General features: G+C 35.9%; 1 protein-coding gene and 1 long non-coding RNA gene across 4 annotated transcripts in view; one reads left to right on the top strand and one right to left on the bottom strand.

Moving 5' to 3' along the window:
• DCC (DCC netrin 1 receptor) overlaps positions 1 to 14,524 on the top strand; it is a 1,201,126-nt gene that overhangs the window by 1,086,485 nt on the left and 100,117 nt on the right. For all 3 annotated transcript variants that reach the window (XM_032152264.2, XM_058438331.1, XM_058438332.1), the window contains exon 21: positions 4,247 to 4,279. In XM_032152264.2, coding sequence (XP_032008155.1) covers positions 4,247 to 4,279 — 33 coding nt within the window. The remainder of the gene's footprint in view (positions 1 to 4,246; positions 4,280 to 14,524) is intronic.
• The window catches only part of LOC116468533 (uncharacterized), a 64,183-nt gene that overhangs the window by 23,110 nt on the left and 26,549 nt on the right, over positions 1 to 14,524 (bottom strand). The window lies entirely within an intron of this gene.

Here is a 14,524-nt window from a genome sequence, read left to right as displayed (position 1 = left end):
TTTTATCTACAGATGAGTGCCAAATTAATTTCATACTCATAATTTTTGCCAACTGAGAGATCTGAGGAAAGGTTGAAGATGACTTAAGGCATCCAAATGTGTTAAACAGCAGAGCGATGAGTTATCATAAGATTTGCAGGCCCACATTGATAGCCATCCTAGGAATTGTTTAATGAGCTCAGTATTTCATTTGGTACCGTTTACCCTAAGTGCTCTAAACATATCTAGAAAATTATTTTCAGAACTAAGAACAAGTTCAGAAATTTGTTTGATGACATAATAGTTCAAAGAGTTGTTTCTAATACCCTGATTTAGTGTTTAATATTGTCTACCCTAAATGTCATGCTCGAGAATAGTCAATTATATTTTAAACACATGTTGCTCATATGCTAAAATAAGTTTTTCATCATTTAAAATTACTCAGAAATATTGATATTGGTGACTTCTATTAATAATTTTGTACATGCATGCATCTTACAAGACACCTACAATGACAAATGTTCTAAGACAAATAAATTACTCATCATAAGAGATTTAAAGCTACAACATAAGCGTTTTAAAGATTTGGTGTAGAGCGAAATCTACACCAAAGATAAAGTCATGCTATTGCTCTCTAATTTAAGATTTTCAGTTCCCAAAGCTGCAGCAGAGCATACCCTGTTCATCAGAATGTAACTTTGTTTGCCCGAGACAAAGGCTTAGATGTCCTGAAGCTGAGAAAACTCCCAGTACTCTACTGGGTAATGGGCAAGTGTTTCATAGTAATGCTTGCGCCAGGCAGGTGTCCACAAACTTCATTCCTTCATATTTAGCCTTTGCAAGGATCGCAGCATTTTCTTCTAGAGGCTAGCATTTGGTCTTTTTGGTATTAACACCCAGTCAGAGAAGTACAGGAAACTCAGTCAATAATCACTGTTTAATTAAAAGGACGTTTGTAATTAGAAAGGGATTATCTTACTGTAAACTTATGTAGGTACACATATATGATGTATCTAATTCTTTCTTTGGAATGTTAATTAAAAGAATCTTGACCTTGATTACTTGAACACACAGGACCCTGCGCATACCCACCTTCTTTCCACTAATCCTCCCCAGGGTCCCACTGGGATACCTACACACTGTCAAACTATTGGAAGACTTACGTCTATCTCTGCCCTATCCTGTGGGTTTTTCCTGCTAATAAAGTACGCTTCTCCATGCTGGCCTATCAGGTAATAGAGAGGAAGGATGCTCCCAATGGAGTAGACCACAGAGGATTCTGGTGGAGTGAGGGAGTCACTTCCTACACACAAAAGAGTGGTATTCAGAGTGAAAGCCCAATAGAGTACAGTAAATTCTCTGGGCATCCTTAGTCATCATTCTGAAATGTGCCTCTCCCCTACCCAAGAATATAGCACTGAAAGCTTTGGACCAGAATAGAAAAAAGTTCTAGTTGTCAAATTCTTTTATGACAAAAATACATGATTTTTCTTGACAAACGATAGAAACATATGATAGAAAAAAATCAAAGCACAAATGTAAGCCATTTTTGTCTCTAATAAAAGGTAGTTATAAGAATCCATATGGTCCCTGTTGGAAAATACTCTTCAGTAGATAACATTTTGAGACATTCAAAATGTCTCAAGTTCTATTCAGTGCAGCTTTGCTGGTAGAAAAATAAATTCAAAAGATAAAAATGAGAATGGGTTTGTCTATCATTACATGTAGTTATTTATCCCTTGCTAAAAATATCTTAGACTGCAGACAATGCATGTATATGATTAAAGATAAAGGGCAGACAAAGAATGGAGATGAGATAAGGGTGGTATTCTCGTCTTTTTTGACATAATTCTAAAGAGTTCTCACCTAAACATGAGATGCTGATGAGGATAGTTTCTTAAGTGTGTCCTGATCTGGCTGCCAAACCTACATACTTCCTGGATTGGGTGGGCACTTATGACCTTGACATATCTTGTCAAGGATCAGGTCATTCTTGCTGGAGACCTGATGTAGCACTTCCAACAACACACTGTCCTTTCTCAACAGCTGTGTTAGGATCTCAGTTCAAAATCCTATTCCTGTCCATAAGCTACCTATAATGCAATTGCCTGTCAAAAGCACCTTTATCAGTACTATAATAAAACACCATAATAAAATGTATTTGAGAAGCCATTAATTTTCAATGGGAAACAGAAGAGAAACTCTAGATAAAATTAAATTGTGGTGATTAAATAAATTAAATGGCTGGTAAACCTTTAAAAATGTTTGTTAAATTTTGACAAGGTACAAGATTTCATAAAACGTATTTAAAGCTTTCAGGGAGCACCAAATTCTAACCACTAGCCCATCAGAGAATGTCAAGATAAATAAATTCTGCAGCTCTACTATGCAGCATAGTTCCTATAAATAATATAACTGTATTATGTACTTAAAATTTAGTAAGGTGGTAGATCATATGCTGTGTTTTTACCACAATGAATAATAATAATAATAATAATAAAAGGGGTGGGAGGAAACTTTGGGAGTTTAGGGGCAAGTCTGTGGCTTTGAAAGTGGTGATGGTTTCATAAGTATATCCTTACTCTCAAACTCATTGAATTGCATATATTAAATATGAGCAGCTTTTTACTTTTCAATTATATCTCAATAACTTTTTAAAATAACCCTTATAGAATTGTAAAATTATAAACATTGGCTGGGTGCAGTGGCTCACACCTGTAATCCCAGCACTTTAGGAGGCTGAGGCAGGTGGATCACGAGATCAGTAGATCGAGACCATCCTGACTAACATGGTGAAACCACATCTCTACTAAAAATACAAAAAATTAGCCAGGCATGGTGGCACATGCCTGTAGTCCCAGCTACTTGGGAGGCTGAGGCAGGAGAATCGCTTGAACCTGGGAGGCGGAGGTTGCAGTGAGCTGAGATTGCACCACTGCACTCCAGCCTCGGTGACAGAGCAAGACTCCATCTTAAATAAATAATAAAAATCCTTGTATATGTAGCGTTTTCCAAAGAGTAATTCACAATTCAAAATCTACTACTTATCAAGATATCTTTTCGTAGAATATGTCTATATGTTATGTTTAAATGAAAGAAATTGTAATTGATTTCCGGTTTAGAAATCTCACTTAGGATGTAATAGACATAAACTTGTTAATCTGAAAGCGGCTTTTGTTAACAGAATCAATATTTACATATTTCAATTCTAAACATTCTTATTAGGCAATGATTTGTGCTGCTTTATTTAGAAAAGGAAGGACCACCACCCGTAGGGCATTTAAGGTATTTTTCAAATGATGATTGATTAGCTATAATAGTGACACGTCTGATGAGAGACTATATTATCAGTTGCTGCCTATTATATTTTCTCTATGTGAGTTTTACTGAGACAGATATAGGAAGCAATCGGCAAGTGTTGTATCTTATCTATCAAGTTTGAATGGAATTAAGTGAGTTAAATATGCCCAAAAGACTCAAAGCTCAAAGACGGTCAAGTCTAGGTAAAAATAATTCTATTAGTAATTGATGGAGGGAAGCTTATGAAGATCTGCCTTGGTCAAAATGCCATATAATTTTCAGAAATGTGATAATACTAGATATTTACCTCTTATTTAGTTTCATTTGGCTAGCAGAAAAAAGTCATCTTTAAAACAAAACAACGATTTTTAAATTTAAAATTTTTATATTTTTACATTTATATTTTTACAAAAAGTCATTTTTGACACTATTACTTGTAAGTCATGTGAAGTTGTCAACACCTCAGGAGCTATCTTCACAAGGGCTAAAGATTTATCAAGATATTTAGATTATATTGTACCATATTTATGGTGGCCAATTATTTTACCCAATCTATGTGAGAATTGGTGAAGTTGTTTAAAAAAAAGTCATGTACAAGAAAATAGCTTCCCGAACTTTCTTAAATATATATATGGGTGATAATTACTTGGTAATTGCATGTATTTTTTTTACTGTTAATTCTAGTTTTAGTTAAATTTATATAATTGTTCTGAGTTTATGTTTAGAGGGATATGAAAAGTAAGATAATTTTAGGATGAATTTGTACAGCAAAAACATTATTTTCAATTTTTTTCTCTGAATACTTTTTTAATAGAAATAAACATGCAAGTTTGGGTCCTTATCATTTATTTCAATAGGGCACTAGCCTTGAAATAAAAACTTGCTAAAAAGAACTTTTGGTTTGATATGTCAGCTTTCTTGCTGGGAACAGTCAAAGTCTAATAATATTATTTCTTTTCCCCCACAGTGGAACACCCTGACAAAATGGCTAATGACCAAGGTATGGTGGCTCAATCTGTCATTTTGTGTTCCTTGAATCAATCCTCTCTGTTAGAAATGTCAGTCATTACTTTATATTCCTCTTTTCACCTGGACCATACACCTGATGAGGCAGACGCTGGCGTGATGATTAATCTTGTTAATGAAGTTCTGCTTGGCTGAGGCTGGGGCTCTGATAAGGAAGATGTAAATTTTCTTGAGAGGAAATTGTTTTGTCTCTATTCTGAAGGACCAATTAAAATGTCAAGCTTCTTTGTATGAAATAAATTTTTAGTCTCTGTCTGCACTTCTGAATAATTCACATTAAGTATAATTAAGCTCAGCATAATTTTCAAGCTGCTCTTGCACCCTTTCATGAGCTATGGATTCTGTAGCTCTACAGAGAAAAACCATAAATTATGTGTGATTTTCCTCTGCAATGAGCTTCTTTGAATATATAAAATCAAAGTTGGGTCAACTTTTTTAGGGCATTATCATTGTTCATTTTGAAGCCAGAAAGCTTTTATTCAGTGAATCAGATGCTCATTTGACTCACAGCACAGTATTTTCTCCCTTTTCCTTATTTATTTACTAAAAGCTGGTTTGTATCGAGAAACAGGTAAAGTTTTACACAAAGGCAAAATGGAGATAAATAAGAGTTATCCATCAACTTATAAGTAGGTATGAATTTACTATTACCGTGATTTGTAGGCTGATTGATAAATTAAGATTCCATTATCTTTACAAAAAGGACAATTAGTAGAAAGCTGAGGGAGACAATGAATAGTTTATGAGTTTTATTTTTTTGAGGATGTTATTTTCTTTCCAGAAGAGTTAGGAAAATCTATAAACTGGTTGTAGTCAGTGCTGTCAGTATTTGTAGATTGAGTCTACATTTCATAGTTTGTTTCCTTCCTGCTTTGGACACCTGCTGTGGGCAGTACTTACTTGCAAACATCGTGTGTGGTGAGATTAGGGGAATGCTTTCTTTCAACATGAATACTTTTTAACTTTTGACAAATACTAAGCCTCTGGATGCTGGCTCTCCCTGACAGCAGAATGCTTCCTGCATGAGTAGCATTTTCTTCAGTGGTCCTGTGTTTACATTCTTCTCTGGCGATGTATACTATGCAGCTGCTTAACAGAACATGGCTAGGGGTTTACGTGGAATAATTGAAATGGTACTGTGCACAGCAATGCCTACTCAGGGTTAAGGTTTTCATTAATCTAGCTGCTCCTGCTTGCTTCCACTGAAAATATTTTCATACGATTAATATCTACTAAATGATATTTGAAAAAATATTAATGATGAGTAATTATCACTTGGCATGTATTTACATAGGTAAATTAAATATTAGTCTTGGTCAAATCCAAATCTGGAATAGTTAATAGAAACAGCTTTATTATTGCAGTTATAAAACAATTGAAACAACCTCTCGTAACCTTCTTTACTTAAATAAATTTGAAGCTTCCGTAGACAGATAACTCCTAAGTTTTGAAATTATATTTAAAAATAATAGAGAAAAAATTAAACTGAGCTAGTTGAAATGTCATTATAGTCACTTAGTTGACAACATGTCCAAGCTTCTCAATAACTGGCTTTCCACTTCTCTCTGGATACTATTATATTGTTTTTCTTTTGTTAATTGCTTTTAGTTTTTTAAGGTAACTGTTTTGCTTAATATTATTTTAAACCACCACACATATATTCTGTAAAATGATTATTTTATGAAAGGCAAATGAGTAAATGACTTCCCTGTCCCTATGATCACACATCCTCCATGGATTTTACTTTGAGTCTCACATCTACAATAAATCAGGCTAGTTCTCAGGAACAAAAGGACCCCCTCAAGAATTACTGCCAGTGGCTGAGTCCATTAATATATTTAGTCAGTTGTTCTTTTTCTTCATCTAATATTACTCAGAAGGATTCCGTCACATACGTAACTTGGAGCCGCATTCAGTCATGGCTGGCATGTAGTTAGTTGATCAAGTGGAAAGTTTCTAAATTTTACATCAAACTCAATTCACTTATAAAATTGAGAGGGACTGATGACATATAATTTAGTGGTTATAAATAATATCTTTAAATTCTTACAAAGAAAGCATATAAAATTTGCTGCACCCTCAAAGCACGTTTTATAAACAATATCAGTCTTCTGAGTTGATGACCATATGCATGAGAAATAACCCAGAATAAAGATCCCTCTAAGATTGATGAAAATAATAGGAAAAGGTTGATCTTAATACTCCCATTCCCAGCACACAGCAAATTAGTTGAATATGTTTTACCGTGCCCGCTGTTAGACCTATTTGCCCTCGTCTCATGGAGAAACGGTCCCACTATTACGTTTATGACAGGAGCTGAGTTTCTGCTGAGAGAAAATTCCCTCAGAGAAAAAAATGTGGCGCCTGGGGTCAGAATTAACCTTGCAAAGATGAATCCTAAATAAAGAAGCAAGAGGTTGAATTTGACTTACATGAGAGAAAGTGAGACCAGTTTTGATTGTCCTAAAAAAAGTATCTGTTCAGGTTCTTGTCACAATTATTATTATTTTAGGGATTGAAGATCTACCATGAAGAACATAAATGTGAAAACAAAAGTCATTTGAAATGGTTTTGATTTGGAGAAAATATTTTCTTCTGAACAATGGTATAGTAGTTGTTTGACGATGATAGGCAATTAACATAGAACCCCTGATTTCTTTATGTCATTGTAAATTGATGAAATACAGCATTTTTTAAACTTTCTAATCTTGACTACTTCTATAATTCTCCTTTTTTGCATCACCCTGTCTCTTGCTCCATGTCCTAATTATTTCTGTAGATTCTTCCAGGCACAGGTGGCAAATAAGTTTGGAAGTAAAATAAATTTTAGAGATAAACCAGAGTTTCATTTTTTGTAGGGTTGGGTAAGGAAATTGCACAGGCTATGTGAAGCAGGTGCAGAGGTTAGATAGAAAAGCTATGCTTTAAAAAATTATTTTTAATTTTTGTGTGTACATAGTAGGTATATATATATATATTTGTAGGGTACATGAGATGTTTTGATGCAAGCATACAATGTGAAATAAGGACATCATGGATAATGGGGTATCCATCCCTTGAAGTATTTATCTGTTGACTTACAAACAATTCCAATACACTGTTCATTTAAAAATGTACAATTAAGTTCTTGACTATAGTTACCCTGTTGTGCTATCAAATAGTAGGTCTTACTCATTATTTCTAACTATATATTTTTATACCCATTAATCATCTTCACCTCCCCTCTCCCCAGCCCCCCACTACCATTCCCAGCCTCTGGTAACCATCCTTCTAGTCTCTACGTCTATGAATTCAATAATTGTTTTGACTTTTGATTTTTTCCTTTTTTTTTCTCTATTCTGATTAAAACTCCTTCAATTTGTCTGTGCTGATGTGGGCCTATGTAATGGTAAAATGAACCGCTATGCAGCTCTTGCCAGCAGTCACTGTTTTAAAAGCTTTACAGGAGTGACTCACTTAATTCTCATAACAATACTGTGAGAAAGGTATTGTCTCCATTTTAGCAAGGAAGAAACTGAAGCTCAGAGAGTTGTTATTTGTCTATCGAAACACAGCTAGTAAGTAGAAAGGCCATAAATCCAACCCCAGAAACCATATTCCAAAAGCCTTTTTTAAATTATTTTATTTTATTTTTTATTTTTTTTTAATTTTTTGAGACAGAATCTCACTCTGTTACCCAGGCTGGAGTGCAATGGCACAATCTCGGTTCATTGCAACCTCTGCCTCCCAGGTTCAAGCAATTCTCCTGCCTCAGCCTCCTGAGTAACTGGGAATACAAGTGCGTGCTACCACAGCCGGCTAATTTTTTTGTATTTTTAGTAGAGACAGGATTTCACCGTGTTGGCCAGGATGGTCTCGATCCTCCTGACCTTGGCCTCTTAAAGTGCTGGGATTCCAGGCATGAGCCACCATGCCCCACCCAAAAGCCCTGATTTTAACTATCAACTGCATTACAACAGATATGTTACATATATATAGCCACACATTCACATTTGACATATAGCTGTAAAGTTGCTTTAACTGAAGTTTTGTTTACTGTTATTTTTCCTATATAGATCTTCCTTTTCACATCTCTGAATATCCTAAAGAACAAGGCAAATAACTCTCAATCTGAGGTCATCTTGTTAGTGGGGTGGCCACAGCACTGATTACATGATCCTGACACTTCTTTATTTCAGGAAACAGGGATGGTGATAATTCACTGTCTAAGCCAACTTGGGTTGTCAATACAAAACGCTATATACTGGGTGGGTTAAACAACAGAAAGTTATCTTCTCAGAGCTCTGGAGGCTGGAAGTCCCAGATCAAGGTTCAGTGTGGTCAGTTTCTGGTGAGGGTCCTCTGCCTGGCTTGCAGATGGCCTTCTTGCTGTGTCTTCCCATAGTGGAGAGTGACCTCTGTGGTGTCTCCTCGTCAAAGGACACTAATCCTATTGGATTGGGGCCCTGCCCTATGATTTCATTTAACCTTATGATTTAAGTATTTCCATAAAGGCCCTATATTCAAATATAATCATATTGGGGGTTAGAGATTCAATATACACATTTTTGGGGAAGCAATTCAGTCCATAGCATCCACATTTAAAAAGAAAGCTGTTATTTCACTCCTTCACTAATTTTTTTCCCAGTTTTTCAGATAAAGAAGCAGAAGGTAAACATTTTGCCCAGGATCACATAAACAGCTGTTGGCAGAGTTAGAACTCAAAACTTTTCTTTCTGGTTCCTAGAGTGTGCAGTCTTTCTACTGTAAATTGTTACTATATTTATTTTAAAAATTTGATTTCCATTCTTCTAAAATCAGCTCAAACATTTTAGTGTCTCACAGAAGCATTTTAGAAAATCCCTTTGTTTTGAGTTTGCAATGGAGGTTAGCTATTGTCCTCCACTTTGAGATGTCTTTATGTGAAAATCGATATTCTTAGCATCAGCAGAAATGTTTACTCTTTCATGTGTGTCTCTGTGTCTGCTCATTGTAACAATAGGTGCTATGGTGATGATACAGTACCTTAAAGTGGGCAGGATTCTCATAAAGTGATTTTCACCATTGTTGAGATGAATGACAAAGAAAATGCTCACTTTGAGCACTCTCAAGTGTATTTAATTCTCCATGACCTGGAAAAGGGGTGATCTGAAACACTAGACCTAGAGAAGAGGCCTATGTACATAGAGCAGTTTACAGATCCAGATGAAGAAAGCCTGCTGTAAACTGCCCACCCAACAAGGAGGAAGAATTACTCTCCTGTGAATTGTGGTAATGGCTGATAATGCTCTAGCTTTTCATTTGGAAGTCACTCATTGTGTGCTGTAGGAGCACTGGAATGGAATTAGATACCTTCAGTTCTAGCACAGTCCTGCCACTGGGACCTCTTGTGTAATGTTGGGCAGGTGACTTAACATCTCTCAACATCCTCACCTGTAAAATGGTAAGTTCAGACTAAATTATCTTTTGGTTTCTTTCAAGATTTAAGATTCTGAAGTTTTAAGGTTGGTATTAGAATAAAAACTCAGGCATAACATCTTTGCATAGCGAAGCATCTCACATTTATGGCTTTTCCACTATGTGTCAATTACTCTTCTATGCACTGTGCACATGCAATCCTATTTGATTCTTATAGCACCCTTAAAGATGTAGAAAAAGAGACAGAGAGGTTAAAACTTGCCCAAACACTCACAATATGTAAGTAGTGTGAAAGTTGATTATACAAGATGGAGTCACTCATGTCATACCCAACGAAAATGGAGTCAGGAGGTTATAAGGAAAAGCACTCAGATCACATACATTTATTCCAGGAACTGTCTTGTGAGACTAAACCCAAAACTTTAAGGACCTGGTCATGATTCTAAGATTCCACATCTTACTTAACACCTGTTGACACTCAGCAGCTCCTAGAAGACACTACCGGCACCAATTAACTTACTTTCAAAACAACTTGCATAACCTTCCTCTATTCCACAATAAAACTCCGCCTTTCCCTTTATTCTCTAGACTCACCTGGGGCTACCCTTGGTTTGGGTGTCTTGAATTGCAATTCATATTCTCAAATATCTTCTTGGCTCAGAGATTCATCTCTATATATCTTCCTTTTAGGTTGACAGTGATTAGGCCCAGATACTTACCCAGGCTACCTAACTGGAGAATCTCTGCTCTTGACGCTGTGTAATATCTGGAAAGGCAGACTCGTGATCTGTCATCAAGAAAGTTATACCTAAATGGCATCACCATCAGTTCCCCTAGTTTAAAGGACTTTGTCTTTCCTTAATAGGGTATTCAGGCAAAGTACTTAACACTGCACCTGCCATTTTACACCTCAGCAGTTTTAATCTCATGAATAAACAGAATGTTAATTGTTTCAAATTTCAGCAAAATAGGGTTTTCGAGGCAGTCTAGTCAAGCTTGGAATTTAGTTAATGTAATCCGGACTTTGCAGGGTTTGGATTACAGCAGCCAGGCTGCCGTTTGAAAAATGGAAACCTTTAGTGCCTTCTGATGGGAGCTGTTTAATTGAAAATTAAAACCTCTTCTTACCCTATTATTGTGCATAGTTTCAACACAGTTTATTATTCGGCTGCTTGCTACACCCACTTGAAAAAGCTATTCTCACCTGGGTTTTTCACAGGTCCAAAATTTTGCAATTCTGTAAATTAGGACTGTGGTGAAATAGTAGTAGCAGAAAATGAATAATGTGCTTTTAATGGAGTGTTAAGGTGCTTATATGTTCCCAGCAAGCAGTCAAGTAGCTGCCTATGTCAACTTCTCAGCAGTTTTCATGTTTTAATAGGTAACTTTGAAGGAACAAAAACGTACTCAGTACTCATAGGAATTGTTGTGATTCATGGGATAATTTTAACCTTCTCACACCTGTAAGGTAGACATTTTTGTTTATACACTTCAAATAAAATTCCATAAACAGGTTCTTCTTGTGAGAGCCACTGTATTTTGGATGCCATTTCCTTGTATAGACATTAGCCAAGTACACGGTCTTCCTAACTTTATCTTCTGCCCACTTCAATCAGCCCTAGACTCTGCCGCCTCAATTTTCTTTTCAAAACACAGATGGGTCACTGTTGCTTTGGGGATGAGGTCAGTTCTTTGACATCAAGAACCTTGGCTGTCTGACTCTAACATCTCTTTCCTGGTCTCATGGCCAATAGATCCCTCCACATATGCCACAGTCACAAATCACCCTGGAAAAAGTGCATTTTTCGCAACTGCATGCTGTAAATGTGTACCATTTTCTCAGCCTTAGCTATGCTTTCTCTCTTTCTCAACTAAGCAAAGTCTTCTTTAAGACTCCCTTCTCAATGTTACTTTTTTCACGAATCCTTTCTTACCTTTCTGGTCTTTTATTCACCTGTATTTTCATAACACCCATCTTATTCTTATTGTGTTTTCCATTTCTTCTTATACTTTGCTATTTATATTCTTAGCTTCTTGACCAGATTTTAAATTCCCAAGGACAGAGAACTGGCTAGATTCTTCACATTGTCATCCCCACCTCCCTAATTTAGAATTTATCCTATTTTAGTTGCCTGATAAGTGTTTGTTTAATAGAATCATAACACAAATGTTTGGGGAAGCAGCCACAGAGTAATCTGGAAAGATAAGTTTTATCATTGAATGAAAAGTATAGATTGGACACTCAAAGTAATAGTGCACATGGCTGTGGATATTGGAGGTTTACTGATCTTAGGGGAGACGAGAAGTTACGCATATATTTCCAACAGGGAAAAGTATATTCAATAATCACCTACTAAAATAAAAGCTAAATAAAAAAACAAGTTCTCTGTAATTCAGCTGATAGTAGTTACATTTGTAGATGGCTACGATCTCCTGCACACTTTTTGTGACCTCCAGTCTTGCTGTCCTTCCTTGTTAGAAAATTTATGGATCTGAATTTCACCAGCTGCTTGGAATTCTGAGTACAGAAAGGAGAAAATCAAAACTAATGGAAGCTGATAAGTTTGTTAAAATTGTGGCTATGAAGTATGAAAAGAATTAGACTCACTTTTGATTACTTGTGGATAACTGTGTATCCAGTAATGTGCTAGCACTAGAAACATTAGAAGGAAATGGTCCTGGCAAAGCATTAGAAGGAAGTATGGTTCTGTGGGTCCATTTTCAAGAAGCTTGCGATATAGTTAGGAGGAGGATATTAACATTTCCAGTCCAGTATGAAAAATATAAAATGCCACATCAGGTGGTACTGTCTACATGTGTATGTTATGGAATTTCAGATAAGAAATCATTGTGGGCTGGATTAGAAAAGACTTCTTAAAACCTAAGACTGGGCTTTAAATACATGAGTAGAACTCAACTGAATGCAAACTATTACCAGGGGAAAGAGTAGCTGATCCCTTATGTAGAGAAATTCTAGGATGGAAAAGTTAGGAAGCCAAGGTGCTGGGAAAATAGTGAGGACTGCAGGATGGGTGGAACATTTAAGATATAATTTGCTCACGCACAAACATATCTCATGCCTACCTTTGCAGAGTAGTACACTATGGCAGAGACTTACATTGGTGAAGGGGATTTTGCTATTTCTCTCTGCTCTAATGTAGTAGTTCTGGGGCTTTCCTACTTTTCAACATATCAACTAGCTATTGTCTACAGTGACCAGTGAAGACCTGCCTGCTCCCTTGTATCCCGAGCCCTGGAAACCCATCCACTCTTGGTTGCTGATATTGATCAATTCCTGCTTGGAGGGGTGTGACTGGGATAGGGATAGAAAAGGATGACGGGATGGGAGTAGGAATGGGGCCTCAGTAGCAGTCATCTTCAAAGAATTTTCTTGGCCCCTTTTTTTTTTTTTTTTTTTTTAACCACTTCTGTTACACCTTTACTGAAGTGGCACCTTCGCTTTTTCCAGTACTCTGCATGGTTACAAAGAAAATATTTTTCGTTCTCTGCCACAGCCTTGTTTTGTTCTGTATGTTCAATTGAGAATAGAGCCACCATCTCATGTCACACATACCTAAACTCTCACTCTTACACCCCAAGACCAACTCTTTGAAGTGCTCTAATTTCTGTCCACAATTTTCCCCATTTCTCCTCTTTTTTTTTTTTTTTTTTTTTTTTGAGACAGAGTCTCACTCTGTCACCCGGGCTGGAGTGCAGTGGCATGATCTTGGCTCACTGCAACCTTCGCCTCCTGGGTTCAAGCAATTCTCCTGCCCCAGCATCCCGAATGGATGGGATTACATGCCCCTTCCCCACTATGCCCGGCTAAATTTTGAATTTTTAGTAGAGGTGGGGTTTCACCATGTTGGCTAGGTTGGTCTCAAACTCCTGACCTCAGGTGATCTGTCCGCCTCGGCCTCCCAAAGTGCTGGGATTACAGGAATGAGTCACTGCTCCTGGCCCCCCATTCCTTCTTTTAGTTATTTATTCACCTATAATGCTAAAATCATCATCATCAGTCATACAGTATCAGCCACTTCAAATGAAACCCTGAGTTTATTCATCTTTCTGAGCTACAGTTTTCTCAGCTATAAAATGGGATTAGTAATGTCTGCCTCAGAGATGCATAATTAACATCGTCATATTTATTGGAACAGTTTATTCTGATCCATTTAGTTCCACAGTCATCCAGAATAATCTTTCTAAGATACATGTGTAATTAGTCAGTGTTCTGCTTAAAATATCTTCAGTGGATCCCTATCCTCTGTAAGATAAATTCTAGACCCTTTTGCACAGCATTTAGGGAGTTTTATTATTGTACCTCTGCCTTTTTTTCTAAGCTCATCCACCTCATGGTTCTCTACCTAATAAATCAAGACAGATCATTATCTGTCCACTCCTTTGGTTCCCTAATATTTGCCTTCTCAGTTTTTGTCCATTCTCCCTTGTGAGACATCAAGAATGTGGGAATGAGAAGCAGTAGAATTCAAAGGAGTAACCAGTGTGTTTCTTAAAATACATATGTATGTGTCTCTGTATTTATATGTTTATAATTATATATAAATACATATATATTTATATTATATATTTATATATTATATATTTATAATTATATATAAATACATATATATAATTATATATTTATATATTTATAATATATATTTTTATGATATGTATTTATAATATATATTTTATGATATATATGTATAATATATATGTTATGATCTATATTTATAATATATTTTTATGATATATGTTCATATAATATATAATATATTTTTATGATATATATTTATATATTTATATTTATATATTTATGTAA

The sequence above is a fragment of the Hylobates moloch genome, unplaced genomic scaffold, assembly GCF_009828535.3.
Source record: "Hylobates moloch isolate HMO894 unplaced genomic scaffold, HMol_V3 SCAFFOLD_5, whole genome shotgun sequence".
Classification (NCBI taxonomy): domain Eukaryota; kingdom Metazoa; phylum Chordata; class Mammalia; order Primates; family Hylobatidae; genus Hylobates; species Hylobates moloch.
The sequence above is the reverse complement of the archived record's forward strand: the minus strand, read 5'-3'. Positions and strand labels throughout refer to the sequence as shown.